Raw genomic sequence first — 12,799 nt, forward strand, 5'->3', positions numbered from 1 at the left:
GCCCTCATTTGAGAGGATGCCAGCTACTTAGGAGAGAGGAGAGTGGGAAGAACCTGGCTCAGCACTCAGCACCTTCGGTTGTTGAGGGGTATCCTGAGGGAACTGGAAGGTTGAGCTCTCCCCCAGCTCACTCCTTCCTGAGAATAGGGAGGGGTCTCCTTTCCCCCATGGACATTTGTGTCTGGGGCCAAGTCAAAAGGATAGAAATGAACAAAGAGAGGAGTTCAGGATGGGGAAGCAGCCTCCTCTGGACTTGGACATGTGTGTGGGGTCTCAACCAGGATGGGAGACCCCAGGAGAATGGGAGATGCAGGAGGCGCCCTGGCGGTGCTGGAAAGCAACAGTGTAAGTGAGTTTCCAGGCTCCTTTAAGAATTAGTTGTTGAGCCCTCCCTACCCCGTCGCCTTCCAGAAGTACCCAGCATCACCACATTCTAGGGTGGCTCTTGCTCCAGACACTGAAGGCCCATCTTGGTGGCTGTGGACTTGTGCCCTGCAAAGGCCCACTGGGGTCAGGGGCAACCCAATCTAATGGCCCCTCCTCCCTTCCCACTGGGAACGACTTTCTGCCTCAGGAACGGTCATTCTATCTAAAGCTTCTTCCAAGGAGTTGGGGTCTTGCAGAAAGACTGAGACCTCAGGTTAGTGACCTGGACCAAGTGAGGGGAAGGAGCCTGAAGCCCAAGAGGGTCTACTCACCGGTTTGCCGTCTAGCCCTATGGGACCCTGAAAGCAGAAAGAAGACAGATGTAAAGACGGAGCGCTCCAGGTCCCTTGCCAAAGCGGTAGCCTGGGGCAGTGAGTAAGACCCCACCAGCTAGGGTTCGAGTTTCTGCTTGGCCACTTACTGGTTTTGTGGCTATGGATAAGCTAGTTTCCCATCCTCAAATGAGGATGAGACTAATAGACTTTCTACAAAAGGTCCTTGTGAGGAGTGAGTGAGATGAGATGTCAACAAGATGCCCTGCACGAGGAGGTCCCGATGGGGCTGTCACCATTGCTACTGCAGGCCTCTGCCTCACCAAGGTGGAGGGTGGACAGTGTGTCCCTGGAAAGTCAGGGCTGGCCAGCATCAAGGCTTGCGGAAAAGATAACTAGCTGTTCCTCTGCTCTCCCTCTTCGGACCTGTCTTGGGCTCCCAGGCAGGGGTCTTAAGACATTCAGATGGCCACCTGACTGCCTCCTCCAGGCAGTCCCCCTCAAAGCCAAGATGGAGGCTGCCTGCCTGCAGTGCATCATCTGTGTCACACTCCAGTGTCCTGTGGGTTATCCAGCCTGTGACTTCACTCACTGCTCCTGCCCCGCTGTCCCTTTATTTCCATGCTGATTTCCCTGTCCTCAAGTGCATTATGAGTTCCTCTCCTCGGTTGCTCTCCATGAAAGGCTGTAGGAGGGGACCCTTATTGACCAGGGTTTGGAAGGGCAGGAGCAGCCCCAGAGCTGGCCCTGCATGAAGTTTAACCTGCCAGGTTCAGGTCGAGGGAGCCACAGCTAACCTCAGCTCTCCCCACTTACCGGAAACCCAGGAAAACCTCGCGTGCCCGGCTGGCCCTGAAAAGAATGGAGAGGAGTGAGGGTGGTAAGGAGATGAAACTAATCCTTAGTCCCCTGGTTCGCCTTTGTCCCCAGAGGGACCTGGGATCCCACTCCTCTGTGATCATCCAGGGAAGACACTCACCAACCACCATGAGCTGGCTGTGACGGGGGATAAAGGTGGAAGTGGGACATAGGACTTCTCCTGCCAGGACTGGGTGGGGAGGGCAAAGGGAGGTGGCCAGCATCCTTTGGGTCTTTCTGGGAAGTAGCCCCTGGGAGCTCTTCGCTGCCGTGGACACTGTGTACCTTGGCATATAAACAGGTGATGGAGAGCGAGGACATCGGGGACTCAGCCTGCATCACACTGAACTCCTGACCTGTGGTTTCCTAAGTCCCTTTTATTTACAGTCATTACTCATGGCCACTTATCTAAGGACAGTTTGGATATCAGTGGGTATCGAAACCTAACCTTCGAGATGTGTGTTTTCAGGCCGGACTAGGTGAGCTTGCTCACATTCCTCTCAGCAGGCCTCTCCTAGTTGGGCAATTTTTGGATCCCCCCACCTTTGTGGGACGCAGGTCAATCCATGCCCATTTTCCTGGAGGTGCAGAGGGCCACATAGATAGGCATTCGGGTTGGAGACTACAAGTAGGTTCACTGGTTTATGGTCAATATTCAGGACAAAAGATGTGACCAGGTTAGAAGTAGTATGAAGCTGTGCAGGGCTCGGGAGGGCTGAGCAGGTCAAGGGTAACGGAGAGCTAAGAAGCACGAGTCCTGTCGCTCTCCTTCGCAAGGACCAGTAATGGCTCTCTTCTACTCACTCACGCCACTCATGGTCATCCCTAACCTCACCCCGATCTGCCACTTCAGGTCCTTTCCTGCCTCATTTTCTATTGACTCTGCTCAGCGCACTGGCTCACCCTCCTTCCCCCAGACACACTGCATCTTTCACCCGCTTAGCTCTCAGCTTGAAGTCCCCCCTTGACGGAGATGGCTCCGTCTCTTCCCCAGCTTGGGCCTCTGAATCTGGCTGCCTCCACCAACAATGGCTGTGTGACTCTGAGCAAGTTGTCTAACCTATCTCTGCCTCAAGTACTTCATCCAGAGAACGGGGACAACAGTACAACTCATAGGGTCATTGAATTACATTCAGTTATGTTTGCAAGGCTCTTCAAAATGGTAGCTGCCATCATCGGCTGTCTGCTGGGTTGAACTGAACCTAGAAACACCAACACAAAGTAAGGTCGCTTTTGAGCCCAATATGTCTTAGGACCCAGACAAGGAGGCTTGTCCTTGCCAAACAATAGTTTCAGAATCAGATCCTATCCAGAGGAAGATTTCTCTGGATCCATCTGCTGTGGACCTGAAACGTCCCTAGGCTGCTTTGGTTTTCCTTGAAACTGTGGACACGAGTGCCCAGAAGCCTCCGCTCAGGAGACACGGCTGGTGGGAGTGGACCCTGACATCGGCGTGGGTGCCCTGGCCAGGTGGGGAGTATGCTGCAGGCTCAGGATGGGCTTGTGGCAGGCATCCAGAAAGGCAAGCGGGACGAGATGCCACTCATGTATCAGAAGGGCCCCAGGCTTCTCTCCTCTCAAGGATAAGTGATGCTAAGAATAGCACCAAACAGAAGACCTGGAAACCGTGCAAAGTAACCTTCGAAACCTCTCACTGTAAACTTTCGACTCCTTTCAACGCTGAGAGGCCTGAAGGAAAGGTCAGGAGGAGAGGATTCCAAGAAGCATCTTCAAGTCCTCCTCGGGCTGGTGTTTACACGGTAGGGATAATCACATGGTTTGCTAATTACAGAGCCTGCCCTGGTAGCAGGAGGCATCTCTCCAACCCGAAGCCAAATCCAGGGCTAACCAAGGCTTTTTTAGGGACCTTGGGAAGGATGCTGTCATTGACCGAGTGGAAACTGGGACTCCGCTTCCTGGAGAGGTTGGGCCTGGGTAAGACACTTGGAGAAGCTTGGAACTGGATTTTAATTTACAACAAATTCTATGCTGAGGTTGAACATCTCTTCCGATGTTTATCGCTGGCCTGTTTATTTGTGAACAGCCTGTTTGTATTCTTTACCAATATTTCCTACTAGGCTGTTTGTGCTTTTTCTATTGATTTGAGTAAAGCTTTTTGTCAAGCACAGTAACTCTTTGATGATCATATGTGTTACAAATATTGTTTCCAATTGGCATTTGTCTTTTTAATGAACTATTTTGTGCCATATGGAAATTTTACATTTATGTTGACAAACTTATCAATCTTTTCTGGTGGCTTCTGGGTTTTATGTTGTGTTTTGAAGGGCCTTCCCAAGTTAAAAATGATAAAATATCTGCTCATGCTTTGTCCTTGCATTTTAGGGTTTCATGTTTTACATCTAAGTATTTTATTCATTTGAATTTTATTCTGATATAACAAGTGAGGTAGACAATCAGGTTTTTCGATTTGTTTTACAGGCTTTTTTTCTAAATAGGTTGTCAGTTGTCCCAGCATCATTTCCTAAACAACCTATTTTTCTGTTTCTATTATGAAATCAAGCCTTTATCACAGACAGATTTCCCAGATGCATTTGGCTTTATTTCTGGTCTCCCAATTCTGTTTTATGTGCTGTTATAATTGCTCCATTTTTATGACACATTTTGATATCTAGTAGAACAGCTAATCCTCTCTTCACTATTTTCCTTACTCTATTTTTCAGAATTTTTCTGACATCCTCATAAGCTTATTTTCCCAAATGAGTTGAATATTATTCTGTTGACCTCTCAACCCCATAAAAAATTCACTTGAATTAAGATCATATGAAAGTTATGGATTATAGATTTGTAGATTACTTTATGGATTAATATTATATCTGTCTAGACAAGGACAAGAGACATGACCTTTACGTTGCTCTCTGAAATCTCTTACCTTAACCTGAGGCCAGGGTGGAGCGGGAGCCACCTGGATCCCCACTGCTGGGAAGTGGACCCTACCTCTGTCTGTTCTTGTCTACCTTCCCCCCTGCCTGCAATGTGCATGGGATAAAGCAACATGGACAGACAGAATGTTCTGGTTGGAAAGAGCTACCAGAAGCTCTCCCTTGTCTTCTATCTGACTCCTGAAAGAGGCTCAGTTGTGTATCTGCTCAGAGCCTGCCTCATTTTACCCCTCTCTCTCCAAGTCAGTGCTGTCTTTCAAATAAGACTGTGCTGCTAAGTGCTTAATCACTGGCTGCAGTGGGGGTGAGTGGAGAAGATTGTACAGCATTTGCCAATTTCTGTGGTGTAAATACTTCAACATGGCCAATTTCAAGCTATCAATGTGATATCACTGAACTGGGAGGCATGTGAAAGACTGGCCTCTGTGAGCCAGTGTGAACCAGCTCAGTACATCACACTCTCAGGACTCCAGTGGCAAATGGAGGGCCACTCCCCTTCAATGTTACAAGGACATCTCAAGTTCATCACGTTCACATTAAACTCATCTCTCCCAGAAAAATCTGCTCTTCCCTCTGGGGAAGGCACCCCCATCTACTCTGCTACCAAGTCAGAAACATGAGATCATCTTGGACTCCTTCTCCCTCAATCCCCATTTTTATCAGCACTACGTTCTGTCAATTCCTCCTCCAAAATATCTCAACAGTCCAGCACTCCCACCAGCCCCAGTGACTGTGCTCCAGTCCAGGTCTTGATTATTGCAAGTGCCTTCCAGTCAGGCCTCCACCTGCGGCCTCTTCTAAACATTCCCCACACTGGAGCAGGGGGCATCAGATCTTTTTAAACTGCAAATCCGACCTTGTCCCTCCTCAGTTGAACACAACCCAAGGGCTCTCCACTGCCCTCAGGAGAAAGTCCCGACTCCTGGACATTGTGTCCAGGTCCTTCATGATCGGAACCTTGCTTTGCTCTGAAAAGAACTTCTCCATTTTTCCAGGAGTTTATAGGAAGTTCTCCTGCTTTGGGGACTCAGTGCTCCCCTCCAGCCTGGTACCTGAGTAACCTCTGTTCATCTTTGATCACAATTTAATTATCCCTTCCTCCTGGAAGCCTTCTCTGCCTGCTCCCACCCCAAGTCAGGTGCCTCTTCCATTTCCCCACAGCTCCCTAACCGCCCCAGCAATGGCTGTTGGAATTGTAAACACCATGGGATTGCTGGTCTCTTTAGAAAAGGGACAATCTGGCTGCAGTCAGGTTTTTCTTGCTTACCCACTACCTAGCATGCAGGAGGTACCTAACAAATATTAATGGAATAAATAAACCAAGAAACACTCAACACGTGCATCCACCTGACCGGGGTGTCTCCTTGTGAACAACAGCCTGCCCCATGGGTGAAGCTGCTGAAAATGGAGGGTGGGGATAGCCTGTCTGACCTTCCCATCTCTAAGCAGCCTGATTGGCTCCTCCTCTCAACTCCCAGCTCTCACCATGGCCCCTCCCTGGCTGCCAAGCTCATCACAACTCCCTCCCTTGGACTTAACTTAGCAATTTGTTCTCTGACCCTTCTCCTTAGGCTGTGGGTAGAAGAGACTCCTACTTCCCATTGGCTCCCTCCATGGAAGGCAGGAGAATGGGCAGGCTGAGCTTTATCCATCCACTGGGCTAGCCTCAGACTCCCAGAAGTCGTTACCTGAAAAGAAGGCATTGCTCCCCTCACCCTTTCATTGTAAATAGCAGGTCAGGAAAAGCACATAGCAGAACATGGAGATGGTGGCCTGTTGCTGTGGTGGAGCACTAGATGCAAGGGGTCCTGGGTTCTAATCCTGCACTAGCCTCTATGTGTGGGACCCTGGCCAAGCCCCTCCTTCTCTCTGGACTTGTTTCCCCTTTCCAGAGGGCTGTGCTAGACCATTGCTGAGGTCCCTTCCACCCTGACATTTGGTGACTTTTTTTATTTTAAAGAGAGAGGATGGGAGAGGGAGAGAGAGAGAAACATCAATCGGTTGCCTTCCGTATGTGCCCCAACCTGAGACTGAACCCAAAACCTAGGTATATGCCCTGATCAAGAATCGAACCTGTGACCCTTCGGTGCATGGATGACACTCCAACCAACTAAGCCACACCGGCCATAGCAACAGTTGGTGATTTTATTGAAGCCCCGTGGTTCAGGCACCCTTTGAGAAAAACAGCCAGTCTTTCTTCCCACGGTCACGATCTCTTCCCGCATCATCACCCACGTCACCCTTGTGGTCCCTAAGGAAGCCTATCTGAAGGGTATCATCTCTGGTTTTCCCAAGCCCCCAGCCACTGGGTGGAGGGACTAAGACACAGGTCCCAGGCTAAGAACAAAAGGAGCCGTTTGTGGGCGAGCAGTGGATCGGGTGAGCCTCTGCCAGGACCAGGAGTGGGTGTCAGAGGAGGGAATCTGCACTTGGGTATTTGCTCCATGGGTTTCCAGAAACATAATTTGCCCCCTGGAAACTGGAGCACCCCTCCAGATGGTAGTGGGCACTTTCTCCCCTCTGCCTATAAACAGCAAGGCCACCTCACAGCTGCTGCAGTTTCGTGGCTAGAGGGGAGGCCCTTGCAAACCTTCCCAAGAGGTTGTAATTTAGGTATATTTAGTCAGGCCACCCTTGCTAACATCAACAGCAGCACCGAGGCCTGGCCTGGCAACTGCGTCACATGTGGTGTCTGCCACACCCAGAGGCAACGCCTCCACCCCAAGCCCTTTTCATTAACTCACCCATACTGCCCACCCCCCAAGAAAAGCAAAAACCACTTACAGGGGGGCCGCGGGGACCGATGATGGACATCCCAGCATCTCCTGGGGCTCCCTACGGAAGAGAGAAAGGGGAGAGGGAGAGGGAGCCGGGGTAGGGGCAGGAGGGGAAAAGGGTGGGAAAAGAAGAGTCAGAGGGAGGGCTGGCAGGTGGTGGAGGGAGAGCATGCAAGGGTGGAGGGTCCGCGGAGGAGGAGGCCAGGGGGGCCGGAGGATGCATCCGAGGAGCGGGGAGGAGACACAGGGGGGATGGATGAAGCATCCAGGAAGGATTGAGGAGAGCAGTGGGGAGCAGGAGGAACAGAGCAAGAAGAGATGTAGCAAGAGCACAAGATGTGGGGCCCAGGGAAAGAGGGCCGTAGGACCCCAGGCCAGAAAGCGGGGAAAAGAGATTCGGGCGCAGTGATGGGCAGAGAGCAGCACGGGAAGGAGGGAGGGAGGGAAGTCGGGGACAGCTCAGCCATGGCTGCTCAGGCCCCAGAGGCCTCACCCACGGCCCTGCTCAGGACATTCTCTGACCTGCCCCGGCCCCGCCAAAATCTCAAACCCCCAGATCTTTCTCACCCCCACCCCTAAATGCCCATGTGGCTGCGCACCCCGCAACAGGTGAACAGCAGGCTGCCCCATGGATGGAGCCGCTGAAAACAGAGGGTGGGGACCAGACACGCTGGCTGGCTGCGTGGGCCCAGCAGCCCTGAGCCTGGGGCTGGAGCTGCCTGGAACTTCCCAGTCCTAGTTTCACAGCGACACAGAGGGGGCCGCTTGGGCCAGAACTGGGTGGGGCGGGGCAGCAGGAGGATGGGGGGTGAATGGAACACACATGGGGTGAGAGGTGAAGCTCCGACCAAAGGACCCAGACAGCGGCCTGCAGGGAGGAGGGCGGGATGCTGGGGCCCATTCAAAACAGCGGTTGTGTGCGCCTTGCCCCCGGGCGGGGTGACTGCCTAAGGCCCAGAATCGGAGCTCCGAGGCCATGGGCAGCCTCAGCAGGCGTGGGCAACCCCCTGCCAGAGAGGCTGGGGCCTTAGCCCAGGAATCCCAGGACTCCTGCCTGATGGTGTGGAAGGTGTTAGGAAACAGGGCCTTGAGAGGCAGAGGGCAGAGCAGGCCCGGCTGGCAGCTCTGCCTCGCCTGCATGCCAGCAGGAGGGCTTAGGGGGTCTCTGAAAGCCCCCTAAGAGTCCACGGGGTGGAAGCAAAGGCTGGGGTGGGAGGGCAGAGGGGAAAGTGTGGACTCACCTTCTCGCCTGGTTGGCCCTTTACTCCCTGGGGCAGCCACATGCAACGCAGGGTGCAGGGGAGAGAGAGGGAGGGAGAGAAAAAAGAAGATGAGAGAGGCACACACACAAGAATGTGTTAATGGCACAACAACCAAGCAAAAGAAATCGCCGTGAAATAAGAAACAAAACAAAACACAGATGCTGACACATGACCGGTACCATATCCAACAAGTACAGTGTGTGCACGGCTGTTGCCTCACCCCTTGGTCTGGCCCCAGCCAGCCCTTCCATGTAACTGAGGGAGACAGTGGCAGGGGCCTTAAGAGGCCCTCGGTGTGTGTGTGTGTGTGTGTGAGAGAGAGAGAGAGAGACAGACACACACACACACACACACACACACACACATAGAGAGAAACAGAGAGACAGAGAGAGGCAGAGGGAGAGAGACAGAGAGTAGGAAAACCCACCCAGGTCAGCCAATCTGCCTGAGAAGCCATGGCCCCAGCTGGGTGCCATCTAAGGTGGGGGTGGGCATGGGGAGACTTTCCCAAGGACTGAGTTGTAAGGTAGAATTTCATTGGTATGAAGGTCTAACTGAGCACCAAGCACAAGAGACACAGCCGGAGTCCTCGGGGCTTGCCAGGATAGATGGCAGAGAGGGGTAGGAGGAACATAGGGGGACAGATAGTAGGACACGTATATCTGGGAGGATGGATGATGATCTGGGATGCAGAGGAAACTGAGTAATGGCCCAGGGTCCCTATAACCATAGTAGCCAGTGGATAGATAGCCCCAGTTGACCCTAATCCATAGAAGCCAGTTGTGCCACCATGAACCACGGGAACAGCTCAGGCATTTCACACCCACTGGCACCCCAGTTCTTATCAGTTGGCTAATGCCAGGACCACTACTGGGCAGCCAAATGGGTCCATTGTCACATTTAAAATAGCACAAGCAGCATGAAGCCCCCAGCTTGATAATAGCTTTGTGTGGAAGGAAATGGGAAGGCCTCCTGTGGCTCTCCCTCCTATCCCACCACTGTGGGCCAGAACTAGGCTCAGAGGGATGCTTTCTGGGGGAACATGTCCACGGGGCCCAAGAAGGAGGGCAGAAGGGGCAGCAGGAGGGGGCAGGCCTGGAAGGGCAGCAGGAGGGGCTGCTTTGCATTTTGCAATCTGCCCTGCAGTCTGATAACTACACTCAGAGTAGTTTCCTGAATCTTACCTGTTAGGAGCAAAGAGTTTGGAGTCTAACAAAATCCAATTCCACCCCCAATCCTGGGTTGACTGAGTCTCAACATGTCCATCAATAAAGTGGGATCTTGGAGGGCTACCGGGGAGAATGTGCCTGCCTCAGGCCCACCCACAGCAAGCCTTGGCAGAAGGCTGCCTAAATGTCATTTCCCTGCTCTCCACAGAGAAGGACCCAGTGACAGCTTGGGGGAATCAGTGCTTGTAGTCAGAGAACTGAAGGAAAGAGACAGGGTCAGGCAGGAATTCCTGGGGCAAGAACTGCTGTAGCCTGGGGAGTGGTGGGAGGGCCCTTGGGTGGGCCCTGGGGAGCACAAAGCTCTGTGACACGGAACACTTGTCCTGAACCTCTGATGTGTCCTAGGTCCTAGGCCTAGGTACTGTGGCTTCACCCTAGGGACCAGAACCTCCTCAGAGCTGTGATGCCAATGTTGGGGAGGGGGAGTAGCACTGCCAGGGTCAAGGGCACAGGTCTAGGTCAGGCTGCCTGGATTAAAGTCGTTGATCAGCCACTTCCTGGTCATGTGACCTTGGGAAAGACACTTAACATCTGAGCCTCAATTTTCTCATCTGAAAACTGAGGTGGAAACTGTGCCTACCTCTTGCAGCTCTTGCGAGGACTGAGTGAGCTGATGTAGTAAGACTCTTAGCACAATGTCCGCATGCAGTTAGCACTTTCAAGTGTTAGGTGTGGTGTGGATGCCTTTTCTTGAGCACCAGGCTCACACCAGCAAGCAAACAAACTCACACAAGGATGCTCTATCCAGGCCTAAAGCCAACCAGCCCGGGAAGTGAAGTCGTGAGAAAAAGTATGAGTGACATGGAAGGATGCATAGGGGTAATCAAGGAGCCAGGGTAAAGGTTGAGGTTGATGGCAGGAGGGGACTTAGGGTCAGACAGGGTGGTAGTGAGGCTGGCAAGGCCATCACTGCCTTAGGCTGCCAGCCCGTGTCTGTCCTGCCCTTTCTAGCCCGTTGGAGGCTGGAAGCCACCAGGAAAATGCCTAGCACCGAGACCTCAAGGCCTAGCGTCAGCCTTCCCATCCCTGAGATATATTCTCCCAGTCAAACATTCTTGTTTCCCTTTCGCCATCTAATTTTCAGCAGGAAACGTTAAATGTTTTGACTCCCAGCCTCCTGGTGAGGATTTGGAAGCACTGCCTGGAGCAAGGCCCGCCTTCACCGTCTTTTAGTCTCTGTCTAGGGAAGATGCATCCAGAAGCAGCTCCACTGGGCTTCCAGAGAGCATTTGGAGGCTGCCTTTCTCACCAGCTTTTGCTGCCTTGCCTGGGTGGGGGCTGGGGGTGAGGGTGGTGGCGGATGCAGGAGACGCTATAAATCTGAGGGTGGGTTGCCAGCTTTGGGGGTGGCGTGGGTGGGAGTCCTCCCAATGTCAAGAGGGCCTTGGGCCTCACCCTGTTCTCCCACGAGATGATGGGCAAAGAGCTTGACTCTTGCTCTTTCTTGGATTTTCCCTTTACCATGGCAGCTCTCTGGAGAGTAAAGCCATATTGCAAGATCTGAAGGGTTAAAATAAAACTTCTGCCCTTCTCCTGGCCTGGCCCTCTCTGAAGCTGACTTGGGTGGGGGAAGGGAGAGGTCCAAATCCCCCGCCCCTCTTCCTCTGGCTGGGGTAGGCACACCTTGTCATGGTTTGGAGGACAGCCCAGTGTGGAGAAGCAAGCAATGGCCACCCAAGCAGGTAAAAATGCCCCAACTCACCACACGTCCAGGCATCCCAATGGCACCTTTGTCCCCCTGATGAAGGAGGCAGAGACAATTAGATGTGGCTGGAGCTGGGCCAGCATGTGAAGGGCCCCATGGGAGCTGTGCACCCGAGACCTGGTTTGCATGGGTAGTGGGGCCAGTGCCCAGGCATCTCGTGAGTGAACTTGCCCATTCAGCCCCCACGGCTGCTCAGCAAACTGCCACCCCTTTCGCTATTTGCACTCAGGCATGGTGCTGTGGTAAGAGCACTAATGTAGGAGTCCGGTCCCCGGCCTAGGCCTCAGTTTCTCTATGTGTTCCATTAGGGGTCCAAGGCTCTTCCCTTAGACTTCAGTTGTCATAATACGTTCCAGCTATGGCCGAATGCACCACATCCTTGTCACACTCAACTTCAAGACACAGAGCAGGGTGAGTGGCAGCTCCCATGTGACAGATACGTGAATCGCTCTCCTAGGTCTGTCTTTGCCGAAGCTGGGGAGCAGTGCCCACGCTCCCCAGCTCCTCCCCAGGCCCTCTGCCTGAGAAGGCTACGGACAGAGTCTGTCCACACCCCCTCTGCTCGACCACCTCCAGCACCAACAGGAAGGAACGTGAGCCATGTGAATGCAGCTTCATCATGAGTTTCAGCTGCTCAGAGGGAAATGCTTTGTTTTGTAGCCAGGGTTACATCTTCTCACTCTGGAAATCTGCTTATTAAGTTTTGTTCCTCCCCCTTTTGGTAGAAAACATTTTTTTGCAATTATACGTGTGCAGAGCAGACATCATAAATTCTGGGGTGGGCCTGGGGTTGCTAGGAGCCTGGAAAGATGAAAAGCAATGGGGGCCAAAAATCAGGTGGTGTCTGTCCTGCTGGGCAGGTGAGAGCTGGGTTTGTGGATGTCCCAAAGGCTGTGGGCATTTCTGGGGTGGTTCTGTGTTTGCTGACCCTACTGAGGCAAAATGCCTGGAAGGACATTTAGCATCCCAAGATGTATGTGGACTCACCAGAGAGTAGCATTTGGCTCTGAAATTAGACTCTTGTGACACATACCTTGTCAAGACCAAGGGCATCTTTAGTAAAACACTCAGCCTTTGCTGTGTGGCAGGGCAGCGGTGTTGGTTATGAGCATGGATCTGTTTCCTTAGCCTCCCTGAGCATCTGCACCTCTCTCATGGGGCTGCTGGGAGGCTGCCGTGAGATGAGTCTCTGGAAAGCTCACTCCCAGTGCCTGGCACCTGGTGAGTGTTGTGTAAATGGCATCTACAGGGAGTAAGCCCAGTGGGCAAGTGGATTTTATAGGCATGTTTGTACTTCCCACATTTTGCATTTCACAACAAGGGGCCAGCATCAGCAAATCTTTTGTGGGTCACTCCCAGGTCACTTCATG

General features: G+C 52.6%; 1 protein-coding gene across 1 annotated transcript in view; it reads right to left on the reverse strand.

Moving 5' to 3' along the window:
* The window catches only part of LOC107526029 (uncharacterized), a 47,395-nt gene that overhangs the window by 32,929 nt on the left and 1,667 nt on the right, over positions 1-12,799 (reverse strand). Inside the window, exons 2-6 of the mRNA XM_087824379.1 lie at positions 11,427-11,462; positions 8,475-8,501; positions 7,241-7,291; positions 1,515-1,550; positions 699-725 (exon numbers count right to left, since the gene is read on the reverse strand). Coding sequence (XP_087680505.1) covers positions 699-725; positions 1,515-1,550; positions 7,241-7,291; positions 8,475-8,501; positions 11,427-11,441 — 156 coding nt within the window. The 5' untranslated portion in view covers positions 11,442-11,462. The remainder of the gene's footprint in view (positions 1-698; positions 726-1,514; positions 1,551-7,240; positions 7,292-8,474; positions 8,502-11,426; positions 11,463-12,799) is intronic.

Source organism: Miniopterus natalensis, chromosome 14, assembly GCF_054644295.1.
Source record: "Miniopterus natalensis isolate mMinNat1 chromosome 14, mMinNat1.hap1, whole genome shotgun sequence".
Classification (NCBI taxonomy): Eukaryota; Metazoa; Chordata; class Mammalia; order Chiroptera; family Miniopteridae; genus Miniopterus; species Miniopterus natalensis.